Raw genomic sequence first — 15,127 nt, forward strand, 5'->3', positions numbered from 1 at the left:
CAGACTTTAGATTAAAAGACATTCTCTTTCATAAATGTCTCGTCATTGAACCCACAAAGAAATCAATACAATGACCTCCAGGATGTTGATGGTGGGGGATTCGGCGATGGTAATGCCGTTAAATGTCAAGGGGAGGTGGTTAAGACTCTCGCTTGTTGGAGATAGTCATTGCCTGGCACTTCTGTGGCGTGAATGTTACCTGCCACTTATCAGCCCAAGCTTGAACGTCGTCCAGGGCTTGTTGCATGCGGACATGGACTGCTTCATTATCTGAGGAGTTGTGAATGGCGCTGAACACTGTGCAGTCATCAGCGAACATCCCCATTTCTGACCTTATGTTGGAGGGAAGGTCATTGATGAAGCAGCTGAAGATGGTTGGGCCTAGGAAAATCAGATGATGCTGTTCTGGTGGTAGGATCAATAAGTAATGGTTAGCAGCTCATGCCCACCAAGTATGCACATCTTTTAGTCAAAAATGTAATTTATCAACTTTAAAAATAAGTACAACTGTTTGGCTTTAAAGAACCTAGTACAGGAAACTTTGGTTTATCCGGAGGTTAACTGTCCGGAATGCTCGATCCACCGGCAAAATTCAGGAGTCGGTTCAGTAAGTATTTTTTTTTTCGTTGCTTTTTTTTCACTAGTCAGGCTCTGCAAGGTCTAGCTAAAGCTGTTGCTTAGCTACAGAGACGCTTGCAAGCTACGGCCGACTGTTTAGAAGCTGTTGCTAAGCAACAGGGTTTGTTGCTAGATACGGAGAAAGTTCTGTATGTTTTAACATTAACGCTGGTTTGTCCGGCAGTTTTGATGGGATGGCAACAGCTCGGTCCCGTCGGTGCCGGATATCACAAAGTTTCCTGTAAACACGTTAGGGAATGTATAAACTTATTCTCTTGAGTTATAGGAGATTGAGGGTGATCTGATTGAGGTGTTTAAATGTTAAAAGGATTTGAGAGGGTAGATACGGAGAAGCTACTTCCTCTGGAGGGGACATCATTTTTAAATTAGAGCCAAGCCGTGCAGGAGCGAAATCAGGAAGCACTTTTCACACCAAGGGTGAAATAAATCTGGAATTCTCACCCCATAAGGATGCTGGGTCAATTTAAACTTTCACGGCTGAGATCAAGGCTCGTTAAGAAAAAAGCATTTCACTGACTGGATTTCACTTGTATTTGGTTACGTGACAAATAAAATTGAAATAAATAATAATAATAGATTTTTGTTGGGCAAGGTATTAAGGGATATGGGGCAAATGGAGTTGAGGTACAGGTCAGCCATGATCTAATGGGATGGCGGAGCAGGTGCAAGGGGCATAATGGCCTCCTCCTGTCTCTAATGTTCCCGTGTCCGGCAGTGTACCTTACCATAGTTCTTCTCCTCGGTGTAACCTTTGGAAAGAACATATGTGTAGATGATCTTATGATAGTTTCCAGTGTTGCTTCGATTGTGCTGAACTTCAAAGTGGTTGTTTTCCACGTTGGGATACAAAGCATCCAGCTGGCAGACTTCCAGGAAGTGAGTGGCAAACAGTGTGAATGCCTGAACGGGAAAAAAAAAGGGTTGTTCCAAATGACCAAATAAAACCAACTCGACAAAGATGTCCGGTGAGGGTATATACATTTCCCTCTGCGCATAACGTCATTAGTAAGCCATGGCTCAGTGGGTGGCACTTCGCCCGAGTCAGAAGGACATGTGTTCAAGACCCCTTCCAGAGACCTGAGTTCAAAAATCTTGGCTGACACTCCCAGTGTAGTACTGAGGGATGCTGCACTGTCGGAGGGTCAGTACTGAGGGATGCTGCACTGTCGGAGGGGCAGTACTGAGGGAGCGCTGCACTGTCGGAGGGGCAGTACTGAGGGATGCTGCACTGTCGGAGGGTCAGTACTGAGGGAGCGCCGCACTGTCGGAGGGGCAGTACTGAGGGAGCGCTGCACTGTCGGAGAGGCAGTACTGAGGGAGCGCTGCACTGTCGGAGGGGCAGTACTGAGGGAGCGCTGCACTGTTGGAGGGGCAGTACTGAGGGAGAGCTGCACTGTCGGAGGGTCAGTACTGAGGGAGCGCCGCACTGTCGGAGGGGCAGTACTGAGGGAGCGCTGCACTGTCAGAGGGGCAGTACTGAGGGAGCGCTGCACTGTCGGAGGGGCAGTACTGAGGGAGCGCTGCACTGTCAGAGGGGCAGTACTGAGGGAGCGCTGCACTGTCGGAGGGTCAGTACTGAGGGAGTGCTGCACTGTCGGAGGGGCAGTACTGAGGGAGCGCTGCACTGTCGGAGGGGCAGTACTGAGGGAGCGCCGCACTGTTGGAGGGGCAGTACTGAGGGAGCGCTGCACTGTCAGAGGGGCAGTACTGAGGGAGCGCTGCACTGTCGGAGAGGCAGTACTGAGGGAGTGCTACACTGTCGGAGGGGCAGTACTGAGGGAACGCTGCACTGTCGGAGGGGCAGTACTGAAGGAGTGCTGAACTGTCGGAGGGGCAGTACTGAGGGACAGCTGCACTGTCGGAGGGGCAGTACTGAGGGAGCGCTGCACTGACGGAGGGGCAGTACTGAGGGAGCGCTGCACTGTCGGAGGGGCAGTACTGAGGGAGTGCTGCACTGTCGGAGGGGCAGTACTGAGGGAGAGCTGCACTGTCGGAGGGGCAGTACTGAGAGAGCGCTGCACTGTCGGAGGGGCAGTACTGAGGGAGCGCTGCACTGTCGGAGGGGCAGCACTGAGGGAGTGCTGCACTGTCGGAGGGGCAGTACTGAGGGAGCGCTGCACTGTCAGAGGAGCAGTACTGACGGAGCGCTGCACTGTCGGAGGGGCCGTCTTTCGGATGAGACGTTAAACCGAGGCCCCATCTGCCCTCTCAGGTTGATGTAAAAGATCCCACGGCACTATTTCAAAGAAGAACAGGGGAGTTATCCCGGGTGTCCTGGCCAACATTTGGAATAAACGGGTCTTTTTCCGAGTGGCAGGCAGTGACTAGTGGGGTACCACAGGGATCGGTGCTAGGACCCCAGCTATTCACAATATATATTAATGATCTAGACGAGGGAACTAGATGTAATATCTCCAAGTTTGCAGACGACACAAAGCTGGGTGGGCGTGTGTGCTGTGAGGAGGATGCAGAAAAACTCCAGTATGATTTGGACAGGTTGGCTGATATGGCAGATGCAGTATAATGTGGATAAATGCGAGGTTATCCACTTTGGTGGCAAAAACAGGAAGACAGATTATTATCTGAACGGCAATAGATTGGGAAAAGGGGAAGTGCAACGAGACCTGGGTGTCCTTGTGCACCAGTCGCTGAAGGTAAGCATGCAGGTGCAGCAGGCGGTTAAGAAGGCAAATGGTATGTTGGTCTTCATAGCGAGAGGATTTGAGTACAGGAGCAAGGATGTCTTGCTGCAGTTGTACAGGGCCTTGGTGAGACCACACCTTGAGTATTGTGTGCAGTTTTGGTCGCCTTATCTGAGGAAGGATGTTCTTGCCATGGAGGAAGTGCAGCGAAGATTCACCAGACTGATGAATCTGTCAGGAATGATGTATGAAGAGAGATTGGGTCGATTAGGCTTGTATTCGCTAGAGTTTACAAGAATGAGAGGGGATCTCATTGAAACTTATAAAATTCTAACAGGACTAGACAGACTAGATGCAGGAAGGATGTTCCTGATGACGGGGGAGTCCAGAACCAGGGGTCACAGTCTAAGGATAAGGGGTAAGCCATTTAGGACTGAGATGAGGAGGAATTTCTTCATCCAGAGAGTAGTGAACCTGTGGAATTCTCTCCCAGAGGGCAGTTGAGGCCAACTTATTAAATATATTCAAGAAGGAGTTAGATATATTTCTTAAGGCTAAAGGGATCAAGGGATATGGGGAGAAAGCAGGGACAGGGTACTGAATTTGGATGATCAGCCATGATCTCATTAAATGGCGGAGCAGGCTCGAGGGGTCGAATGGCCTACTCCTGCTCCTATCTTCTATGTTTCTATGTATCCTTTAACCAACATCACTAAAACAGATGATCTGGTCCATTATCACAATGCTGTTTGTGGGAGCTTGCTGTGCACAAATTGGCTGCCGCATTTCCTACATTACAACAGTGACTACAAATCAAAAGTACTTCATTAGCTGTAAAGCGCTTTGGGAAGCCGTGAGGTTGTGAAAGGCGCTATATAAATGCAAGTTCTTTATTTATAATGTTGGAAAACCCACTTTATCCTCGAGCTGAGATTTCTGCTAAGGTTAATTACATAGAATCTACAGCACAGAGACAGGCCATTCGGCCCAACTGGTCTGTGCCGGTGTTAATGCTCCACACGAGCCTCCTCCCACCCCTCTTCATCTCACCCTGTCAACATATCCTTCTATTCCTTTCCCCCTCATGTGATTATCTAGCTTCCCTTTAAATGCATCTATACTGGCAGTGCCTCCGAAACCCATGACCTCCACTACCTAGAAGGACAAGGGCAGCAGGTGCATGGGAAAACCATCACCTCCAAATTCCCCCTCCAAGTCATGCACACCATCCCGACTTGGAAATATATCACCGTTCCTTCATCGTCACAGGGTCAAAACCTTGGAATGCCCAACAACAACAATAACTACTTAAATTTATATAGCACCTTTAACTTAGTAAAACGACCCAAGGCGCTTCAAAGGAGCGTTATCAAATTAAGTGGGGCTGGAGGAGGTTACAGAGATAGGGAGGGGCGAGGAGGCCATGGAGGGATTTGAAAAGCAGGATGAGAATTTTAAAATCGAGGCGTTGCCGGAACAGGAGCCAATGTAGCGCCTAGCACACAGGCAAAGTTTGGATGAGCTCCAACGTTACGGAGGTGGAAGTAGGCAGTTTTACAGCATTATGGGAGTACTTTCACTACACGGACTGCAGTGATTCAACAAGAAGGCCCATGACCAGCTTCTCAAGGGGTAACTAGGGATGCACAATAAAAGTCGCTCTTTCCAGCGACGTGAATGATTAAAAGATTGTGTTGGGCACCGAAAGGTTTGCCAAAAGGATTGTCTCTCAGCTGATGTGCTTGGAGGAGGAGATGTAGAGGGCGAGGCCAGGTAGGTTAGGTTTCCCAACAGGTACTCCATGCCCGCCCTGCCCCCTCATCCTACCAGCTCTACCCATTTCAAATCACTGATCCACCTGTGTTCGGGGTAAAGTTTGACTATTTCTTTCTCAGATGCAAAAATCCTGAAGCTCGTTCACTTTAAGACTTAATTGACCAAACCCTTTACCTTGAAACTGAGCAGAAATTCACAGACTGCATGGCAGATGCCAATGCCTTCCTCTGTACTGGTTCCTCTACCCAATTCATCAATTATAATGAGAGATCTATCGGTGACATTGTGCATGATGTACGTTATCTGTAAGAAAAGGAAGAGATGCACAATTAATCTTTTAACAAATACACAACTCTTATCTATTGTCTGAATGGATCCTAAATTGTTTAAAATGAACATTGTCATGAATCTTATCATTCATGAAGAAATGACTCATGAAATAACACTGGGCGGCCAGCTGGTGGCGCCGTCCAAGGAGTATAAATACTCGGGCGTGGGCCCAGCTTGCTCAGGATGTTTCTGTAACCAGGAACTAGTGATGTAACTAGAACTCATGGTTGTGAAACAGTTGATTAAAGCCTTGTTTTATACTCAAACCAAGCTCTCAGTAGTTATTTTACATCAAATATTATGTACAGATACTGATGGGCTGGAGATTTCACAGTGGTGACCAGTCTGATTTCAGGTCTAAGAGTGCAGTTATACTGTTACTTTGTGTTGCTGCAAAGCGGTTTACATAGAATGTACGGCCCAACTGCCCCGAGCCGGTGTTTCTGCTCCACACGAGCCTCTTCCCACCCTTCTTCATCTAACCCCATCAGCATAACTTTCTATTCCTTCCGTCCTCATGTGTTTTCTATCTTCCCCTTATTCTGGATTAGTTGGGGGTGAGAGAGAACCTCCTCAGAACGTCATCTTCCCAAATATTATACCTGTGTATTTCTGAGCCAAATAAATTCAATAAGTTGGGTGGAGTCCACGATGGTGGAAACAATGAGATGGTTTCAAAGCTCTGTAAGTGTTCTTTGGTTGCAATGAGAAAGAAGAAAGCAAGAACTTTCATTTATATAGCGCCTTTCCCGACCTCAGGACGTCCTACAGTGCTTTACAACCAATGAAATACTTTTGAACTGTAGTCACTGTTGTAATGTGGGAAATGCAGCAGCCAATTTGCACACAGCAAGCTCCCACAAACAGCAATGTGAGAATGAACACACCATCTGTTTTTAATGATGCTGGCTGAGGGATAAATATTGGCCAGGACACCGGGGAGAATCCCCTGCTCTTCTTCAAAATAGTGGCCGCAGGATCATTTATGTCTACCTGAGACGGAAGAGGGGGCCTCGGTTTAACGTTTCATCCGAAAGACGGCAGCTCCAACAGTGCAGCGCTCCCTCAGTACTGCCCCTGCGACAGTGCAGCACTCCCTCAGTACTGCCCCTCCAACAGTGCGGCACTCCCTCAGTACTGCCCCTCCAACAGTGCAGCACTCCCTCAGTACTACCCCTCTGACAGTGCAGCACTCCCTCAGTACTGACCCTCTGACAGTGCAGCGCTCCCTCAGTACTGCCCCTCCAACAGTGCAGCACTCCCTCAGTACTGCCCCTCCGACAGTGCAGCACTCCCTCAGTACTGCCCCTCTGACAGTGCAGCACTCCCTCAGTACTGACCCTCTGACAGTGCAGCGCTCCCTCAGTACTGCCCCTCCAACAGTGCAGCGCTCCCTCAGTACTGCCCCTCCGACAGTGCAGCACTCCCTCAGTACTGCCCCCCGACAGTGCAGCTCTCCCTCAGTACTGCCCCTCCAACAGTGCAGCGCTCCCTCAGTACTGCCCCTCCGACAGTGCAGCACTCCCTCAGTACTGCCCCTCCAACAGTGCAGCACTCCCTCAGTACTGTCCCTCCGACAGTGCAGCGCTCCCTCAGTACTGCCCCTCCGACAGTGCAGCGCTCCCTCAGTACTGCCCCTCCGACAGTGCAGCACTCGCTCAGTACTGCCGCTCCAACAGTGCAGCGCTCCCTCAGTGCTGTCCCTCCGACAGTGCAGCGCTCCCTCAGTACTGCCCATTCGACAGTGCAGCGCTCCCTCAGTACTGCTCCTCCGACAGTGCAGCACTCCCTCAGTACTGCTCCTCCGACAGTGCAGCACTCCCTCAGTACTGCCCCTCCGACAGTGCAGCACTCCCTCAGTACTGCCCCTCCGACAGTGCGGTGCTCCCTCAGTACTGCCCCCCGACAGTGCAGCACTCCCTCAGTACTGACCCTCTAACAGTGCAGCCCTCCTTCAGTACTACCCCTCCGACAGTGCAGTGCTCCCACAGCACTGCCCCTCCGACAGTGCAGCGCTCCCTCAGTACTGCCCCTCCGACAGTGCAGCACTCCCTCAGTACTGCCCCTCCGACAGTGCAGCGTCCCCTCAGTACTGCCCCTCTGACAGTGCAGCGCTCCCTCAGTACTGCCCCTCCGACAGTGCAGCTCTCCCTCAGTACTGACCCTCCGACAGTGCAGCGCTCGCTCAGCACTGCCCCTCCGACAGTGCAGCGCTCCCTCAGAACTGCCCCTCCGACAGTGCAGCACTCCCTCAGTACTGCCCCTCCGACAGTGCAGCGCTCCCTCAGTACTGCCCCTCCAACAGTGCAGCACTCCCTCAGTACTGTCCCTCCGACAGTGTAGCGCTCCCTCAGTACTGACCCTCCGACAGTGCAGCACTCCCTCAGTACTGTCCCTCCGACAGTGCAGCGCTCCCTCAGTACTGACCCTCCGAGAGTGCAGCACTCCCTCAGTACTGTCCCTCCGACAGTGCAGCGCTCCCTCAGTACTGACCCTCCGACAGTGCAGCGCTCCCTCAGTACTGACCCTCCGACAGTGCAGCGCTCCCTCAGTACTGCCCCTCCGACAGTGCAGCACTCCCTCAGTACTGCCCCTCTGACAGTGCAGCACTCCCTCAGTACTGACCCTCCGACAGTGCAGCACTCCCTCAGTACTGTCCCTCCGACAGTGCAGCGCTCCCTCAGTACTACACTGGTAGTGTCAGCCTGGAATTTAAGGTAAAATACAGACATCTTCCCAACATTTCTAGAGGATTCTAACATTTTCCACAATAAACGTTATTATAAAAAAGACTTTTTAATATTCTGTTATTTTTGAAAAAGATTTTTGCACCTCTTTCATTTCCTTCATGAAGGTGGATGAGTTGGTTTCGATGTCATCGTCTACCCCTATCCTGGTAAAGATCTGATCGGCTATTCGAAACGAGGCGTACTCGGCTGGAACAAAGGAACCTAGTGGGGAAGGAAAGGGAAACTTATCAATCACCCCTCCGATTTCTCAGCATTCCTCGCAGCGAATATATATTTATATTGTTCTTTTTAAATTTAAGAATGTTTGTTGTGAGTTTCTTTCAGAATTATGTGAGTTACATAGAAGCAGATAGAATGTACGGCAATAAACAGGCCATTCGGCCCAACTGGTCCGTGCCGGTGTTTATGCTCCACACGAGCCTCCTCCCACTCCTCTTCATCTCACCCTATCACCATAACCCTCTGTTCCTTTCTCCCTCGTGTGTTTATCCAGCTTCCCCTTAAATGTATCTATACTATTCGCCTCAACCACTCCCTGTGGTAGCGAGTTCCACATTCTCACCACTCTCTGGGTAAAGAAGTTTCTTCTGAATTCCCTATTGGATTTATTAGTGACTTATCTTATATTTGTGATCTCAAGTTTTGGACTCCCCGGCCCCCCAGCAGTGGAAGCATTTCCTCTACGTCTACCCTATCAAACCCTTTCATAATCTTAAAGACATCTATTGGGTCACCCCTCTGCCTTCTCTTTTCCAGAGAGATCAGCGTCTCAAACATTTAATGCAGTTGACGTAAGAAAACTACTAGGCACTTGGTCTAAGCGTTAAACAAAGCTTTAATCAACTGTTTTACAACATGGAGGTCTAGTTGTGTCCTTCACTGGTTCCTGTTGAGAATGTCCTGCGCAAGCTGGGCCCGTGCCCGAGTATTTATACACTCCCTGGACAGCGCCACCCGCAGGCCCCTCAGTATTGTTTCATAAGTCTTTCTTTCATGAATGACTGATTCATGTCAGCAGTTGTATGAAATTTCTTTTGTCTATATTTGTAACTTGCTTTAAAAGGTCCAATGACTCCTGTTGCAAAGTGAACGGCCCGCAGGTCAGGAGAGGGCGGGATGGGGTTTGACAGTGATGCCCTTTCACCCCATGGTGGAATAGTATTCTAACACTTGCTTGCTTGGCTCATATATGAAGAATGACCTATTGTACAAGGATTGTACATTGAGAGGAGGTGAGGAAAAAATTGGTAGCAAAAAACTTTTTTTTTAAAGTTAAGAATTTCAATCCCTTAATCTTTTAATCGCCCGCTCTGCATTTGCGTGACTACCCCCTCCAGCCAAGTATTAACATTCTGACGTGCTCAGTATGCCAGTCAATGCAAAAACTATTTGCTAAATAACTTGATAGTGGGCCAGAAATTCGGGTCTCCACGGGTGACTGCGCGCAGTGTACTCACCCGTAGGCCCAACGAAAGTGCCGGTTTCGTGCATGCACTGCGCATGCGCGGGAAACCGGAACTTCTGTTCCCTTGAAGGAAGGTGTTCAGAGGTCAAACGTGTGCGCCGGAGAGGCAGCGCGCAGACCTTGAACTTCCGTTTTTTTTACAGGTTTCTCCGGGAGCTGCGCGTTTAAAAAGCAGGCGCAAGGCCTGCTTTTAACAAGGTAAGTGGTGAATTAAGTAAAATTAAAACATTTTTTCCACAGGTTTTTTAAATACTTTAAAGAAAGGTAAGCTTATTTTTAGCCCCGTTAAAAACTGTAATTAATTTTTTTTCAAAAATTTAAATTGTTTAAAATAGTTATTTTATGTAATTTATAGTTATTTTAAAAATGTAATTTAAAAAAAAAATGTATTTGAAGTTTTAGTGATGTTTTGGGGCCGATCTCTATTCATAGATTTGACAGGTCTTCCTGTCAAATTTATGAATGGAGATTCCCTGCTACGATTGGCTCTCCATGGCCCACATGATCCCAGGGGACGCTTCGAACTAACTGCACCCCTGGGATACACGAGCACTGGAGGAGGCCCAGGATTGGAATCGCACGCGGGCCCACAACACAACAGCACCCGCGGGAAGCCTCCGACCCGAATTTCTGGGCCAATATCCACAGTTGAAATCATTGCAATTCTTGTCACTGATGCAACAACAAAACTTGCCTTTAACATAGTAAAACATTCCAATGCGCTTCACAGGAGCGTTATCAAACAAAATTTGACAGCGAGCCACATAAGGAGGCTCAGAATATCACGGAATCCTATTAACAGTGGTTTCAGATTTTCAAAAATATTTAACTTGATGGTGGGTAAACAGTATGAGGTTAGAAGAAAATGGTTTCTAATGATAGTTCATTATAATGCAACTTTAACTTCATACACAAGAGATAAATGTACCCAGGACCCCGAAAGTTCAAATGCAAACACTTTAAAAAATGTTATTTATGATTATTTGTTTTTTGAACGTGGTGACACTTGTCCCTGGTTGCCCCGAGACGCTGGTGCTGAAACGCTGCAGTCCTTGTGGTGATGGTGCCCCCACGAGGGTGTTAATGAGGAAATCCCAGGATACTGAACCAGCGATGATGAACGATCAGTGATATATGTCCAATCAGGACGGCACTCATCACAGGTGAACATAAGAAATAGGAGCAGGAGAAGGCCATTCATTTGGCCCTTTGAGCCTGCTCCGCCATTCAATATGATCATGGCTGATCTTCTACCTCATCTCCACTTTCCTGCACTATCCCCATAACCCTTGATTCCCTTAATATCTAAAAATCTATCGATTTCTGTCTTGAATATAGTCAACGACTGAGCCTCCACAGCCCTCTGGGGTAGAGAATTCCAAAGATTCACCACCCTCTGAGTGAAGAAATTTCTCCTCATCTCAGTCCTAAATGGCCGACCCCTTATTCTGAGACTGTGACCCCTGGTTCTAGACTCCCCAGCCAGGGGAAACATCCTCCCTGCATCTACCCTGTCAAGCCCCTTCAGAATCTTGTATGTTTCAATGAGATCACCTCTCATGTTTCTAAACTCCAGAGAATATAGGCCTAGTCTACTCAATCTCTCCTCATAGGACAAATCCCCCATCCCAGGAACCAGTCTGGTGAACCTTCGTTGCACTCCCTCTACGGCAAGTAGATCCTTCCTTCAGTAAGGAGACCAAAACCGTGCACAATACTCCAGGTGTGGTCTCTATATAATTGCAGTAAGACATCTTGGGGGAAAAATTCAGTTGTTTGCGCCTCCCGTTAGCGCCTTAAGAGGGCGCCAAGTGGGTCGCAAAGCAACTAGCGCCCAGGCGCGGCGATGTTTGTGCCGCTCGCGAAATTAACTGGACATTTTGCGGCGGTGCTAATCACTACCGCCACGATCTCCTGTGCCAGCAGATCGTGATGGCAGCCGAGCGTGCAACGCCCCGTTAGCGCCCCGGACCGGATATTGAGTGGCGCCCCCTGCCTTACCGCCTGCCGCTAGCAATGACAGGTTGAGGGGAGCGTTATGCTGTCAGAAAGGGACTGGGGGAGCGCTATTTAAAGGCGACCGCTTCCTGCCTTTTTTTGTCGGTGACATTTTTGCACCACGCATTCTGAGAGCGAGAGAGAGACTTCTGGAGAGATTCAACGCTGTGTGAAGGAGTTTTGGGTACTGAGCAGCACTTTGCAGGTTTATTTGGATTTGCCCTTCCTTGCTTCGCCAGCGCTCTGAGGTAGCGCCTCGCTCCTCGGCCTTTGCGCCTTAAGACAGGTGTGAAGCGTCTGATTTAGCGCTCCAATCACCTCCAGGGGCGATAAAAGCCAAGTTTGCTGTCGGAGGCGATAATTAGCGCCAGGCGCTAAACTTTGCGCACCGCCAATAATGATGCCCCAAATGGGGTGAGACTGAATTTTTCCCCCCTTTACTCTTATACTCAAATCCTCTTGTAATAAAGGCCAACATACCATTTGCTTTCCTAATTGCTTGCTGTGCCTGCCTGTTATCTTTCAGTGATTCGTGCACAAGGACACCCAGGTCCATCTGAACACCAACATTTCCTAATCTCTCGCCATTTAAAAAATACTCCGCTTCTCTATTTTTCCTACCAAAGTGGATAACTTCACATTTCTCCCCATTATATTCCATTTGCCATGTTCTTGCCCACTCACTTAGCCAGTCTATATCCCTTGAAGCCTCTTTGCATCCTCCTCACAACTTACATTCCCACCTAGCTTTGTATCATCAGCAAAATTGGATGTATTATATTTGGTCCCCTCATCCAAATCATTGATATAGATTGTGAATAGCTGAGGCCCAAGCACTGATCCTTGCGATATCCCTCGTTACAGCCTGCCAACCCAAAAATGACCCGTTTATTCCTACTCTCTGTTTTCTGTCCGTTAACCAATCCTCAATTGGTGGTAGCGCATAGGTCAACAGTTATCAGTTATAACCCCCCCACCCCATCACACTCACGCACCCCCCACCTCCCCGCCCGTTATTGCGATTCGAGCCTGTATTGCGCCCCGCGCCCAAGACCAATTTTACCCCGCTGAGCTCCTACTCACCAATCTGGGCTATAATCTGACACAGAGCAATTTGTTTAAGATAGGTTGACTTCCCACTCATGTTGGGCCCAGTGACAATGATGAAGTTGTTCCCATCGGAAATGTAGGTGTTGTTAGCGACAGGTTTCTCCATCGATATCTTTTCGAGAATAGGGTGTCGCCCCTGCTTAACAGCCAAGGTGTCTGTGAACTCCGGGCGAACTAAAACAAAACAAAGGACAATCAATCAGCGAAAACCAGGCCGGATTTTAATATTAGCTCCGTGAATTTCCTCAGGGGGCCACCACAATGTGCCGAAACCCCGGATAGGGACATAAAAGGGTTTCCAACCACCTTCCACTGACCGCTCGGGAGAACCCATGAACAAATTGCCGGTGAATGTCATGAGAAGACAGCAACAACATTTCTGTACAGAATGCCGCTACCCTCATAATTATTAATTACCAAAAATTGCTATGGTCGGAGTAAACATTCAAATGTACATCTGATCAATTGCTTGTCAAAGAATGAAACAGCACAGAAGGAGGCCATTCAGCCCATCATGCCGGTGCCGGCTCATAGAAAGAGCTCTCCAATTAGTCCCACTCCCTGCTCTTTCCCCATAGCCCTGCAATTGTTTTCCCCTTCAAGTATTTATCCAATCCCCTTTGGAAAGTCACTATTGAATCTGCTTCCAGTGCCCTTTAAGGCAGTGCATTCCAGATCATAGCAACTCGCTGTGTAAAAAAAATTCTCCTCATCTCCCCTCTGGCTCTTTTGCCAATTATCTGAAATCTGTGTCCTCTGGTTATCATAAACAGAATTGTCCCACTGTGAGAGTAAATGTAAGCAGGATAACTTCTGACCAATAATTTTCTGTAAAATGGTATCACTCCAAGTACTAGTAAAATGCAGTACTTGAAACCCCCAACGCATTGTTGATTTAATGGGTAAAGACACTACCCAGTGCCGCAGAAATCCATGCAGATCAGCAGGTTCCAGGTTACGTTCCTTGACTTGAGGGTAGCTGCTCTCAGCCAGGCTGTGAGTCAAATGGAGCTTTCAACTATAACAACTACTTGTATTTATATAGTGAGATTCATAGCCCAGTATCTTGTCGAAATTAGTCCTCACCATGACTACTTTGGTTCTGATTCACAAATAAAATGTCAAACTTAATTTGATAACAACTTGCATTTATATAGCGTCTTTAACATAGTAAAACATCCCAAGGCGATCACAGGAGCGATTATCAAACCCCTAGGTAGCAACGATCATAATATGATTGAATTTTACATTCAAATTGAGAGCGAGAAGAGTGGGTCCAAGACTAGTATTTTAAACTTAAATAAGGGCAATTATGAGGGCATGAAAGCAGAGCTAGCTAAAGTGAACTGGCAAATTAGGTTAAGGGAAAGGTCAATAGAGTTGCAGTGGCAGACATTTAAGGGGATATTTCAAAATACACAGAATATATACATTCCAACAAGAAAGAAAAATTCCAAGGGGAGGACCCACCATCCGTAGTTAACTAAAAAAGTTAAAGATAGTATTAAACTTAAAGAAAAAGCATATAATTGCGCAAAGATGGGTGGCAGGTCAGAAGATTGGACAGAATATCAAAAACAGCAAAGAATGACTAAAAGATTAACGAGGAGAGACAAATTAGAGTACGAGAGAAAGCTAGCTAGAAATATAAAAACAGATAGTAAGAGTTTCTATAGATATTTAAAAAAGAAAAGGTAACAAAGTGAGCGTTGGTCCTATAAAAAGTGAATCTGGGGAATTACTAATGGAAAATAAGGAGATGGCAGTTGAATTGTATTTTGCATTGGTTTTCATGATAGAGGATTCAAGTAACATCCCAGAAATAGCTGTAAATCAGGAAATGGAAGGGAGGGAGGAACTCAAGAAAATTATAATCACCAGGGAAGTGGTACTGAGCAAATTGTTGGAGCTGCGGGCTGACAAGACCCCGGGTCCTGAGGGACTTCATCCTAGGGTCTTTAAAGAAGTGGCTAGTGAGATAGTTGATGCGTTGGTTTTAATTTTCCAAAATTCCCTAGATTCAGGGAAGGTTCCATTAGATTGGAAAATAGCGAATGTAACTCCTTTATTCAAAAAGGGAGACAGAAAGCAGGAAACTACAGGCCAGTTAGCTTAACATCTGTCATGGGGAAGATGTTAGAAGCTATTATTAAAGACATTATAGCAGGGCACTTAGAAAAGTTCAAAGTAATCAGACAGAGTTAACATGGAAATCATGTTTAACCAATTTATTGGAGTTCTTTGAGGAAGTAACGTGCTGTGGATAAAGGGGAACTGGTGGATGTACTGTACAGTACTTAGATTTCCATAAGGCATTTGATAAGGTGCCACATCAAAGGTTATTGTGGAAAATAAAAGCTCATGGTGTAGGGGGTAACATATTGGCATGGATAGAAGATTGGCTAGCTAACAGGAAA

At 47.5% G+C, this 15,127-nt stretch overlaps 1 protein-coding gene across 1 annotated transcript in view; it reads right to left on the reverse strand.

Annotated features, from left to right (window-relative positions):
* Positions 1-15,127, reverse strand: part of msh4 (mutS homolog 4) — a 99,492-nt gene that overhangs the window by 15,232 nt on the left and 69,133 nt on the right. The window contains exons 15-18 of the mRNA XM_085983551.1: positions 12,684-12,884; positions 8,220-8,338; positions 5,232-5,360; positions 1,365-1,539 (exon numbers count right to left, since the gene is read on the reverse strand). Of these exons, the coding sequence (XP_085839677.1) occupies positions 1,365-1,539; positions 5,232-5,360; positions 8,220-8,338; positions 12,684-12,884 (624 nt within the window). The remainder of the gene's footprint in view (positions 1-1,364; positions 1,540-5,231; positions 5,361-8,219; positions 8,339-12,683; positions 12,885-15,127) is intronic.

The sequence above is a fragment of the Somniosus microcephalus genome, chromosome 3 (assembly GCF_052327205.1).
Source record: "Somniosus microcephalus isolate GS21.2 chromosome 3, FLI_Smic_1.0, whole genome shotgun sequence".
Classification (NCBI taxonomy): domain Eukaryota; kingdom Metazoa; phylum Chordata; class Chondrichthyes; order Squaliformes; family Somniosidae; genus Somniosus; species Somniosus microcephalus.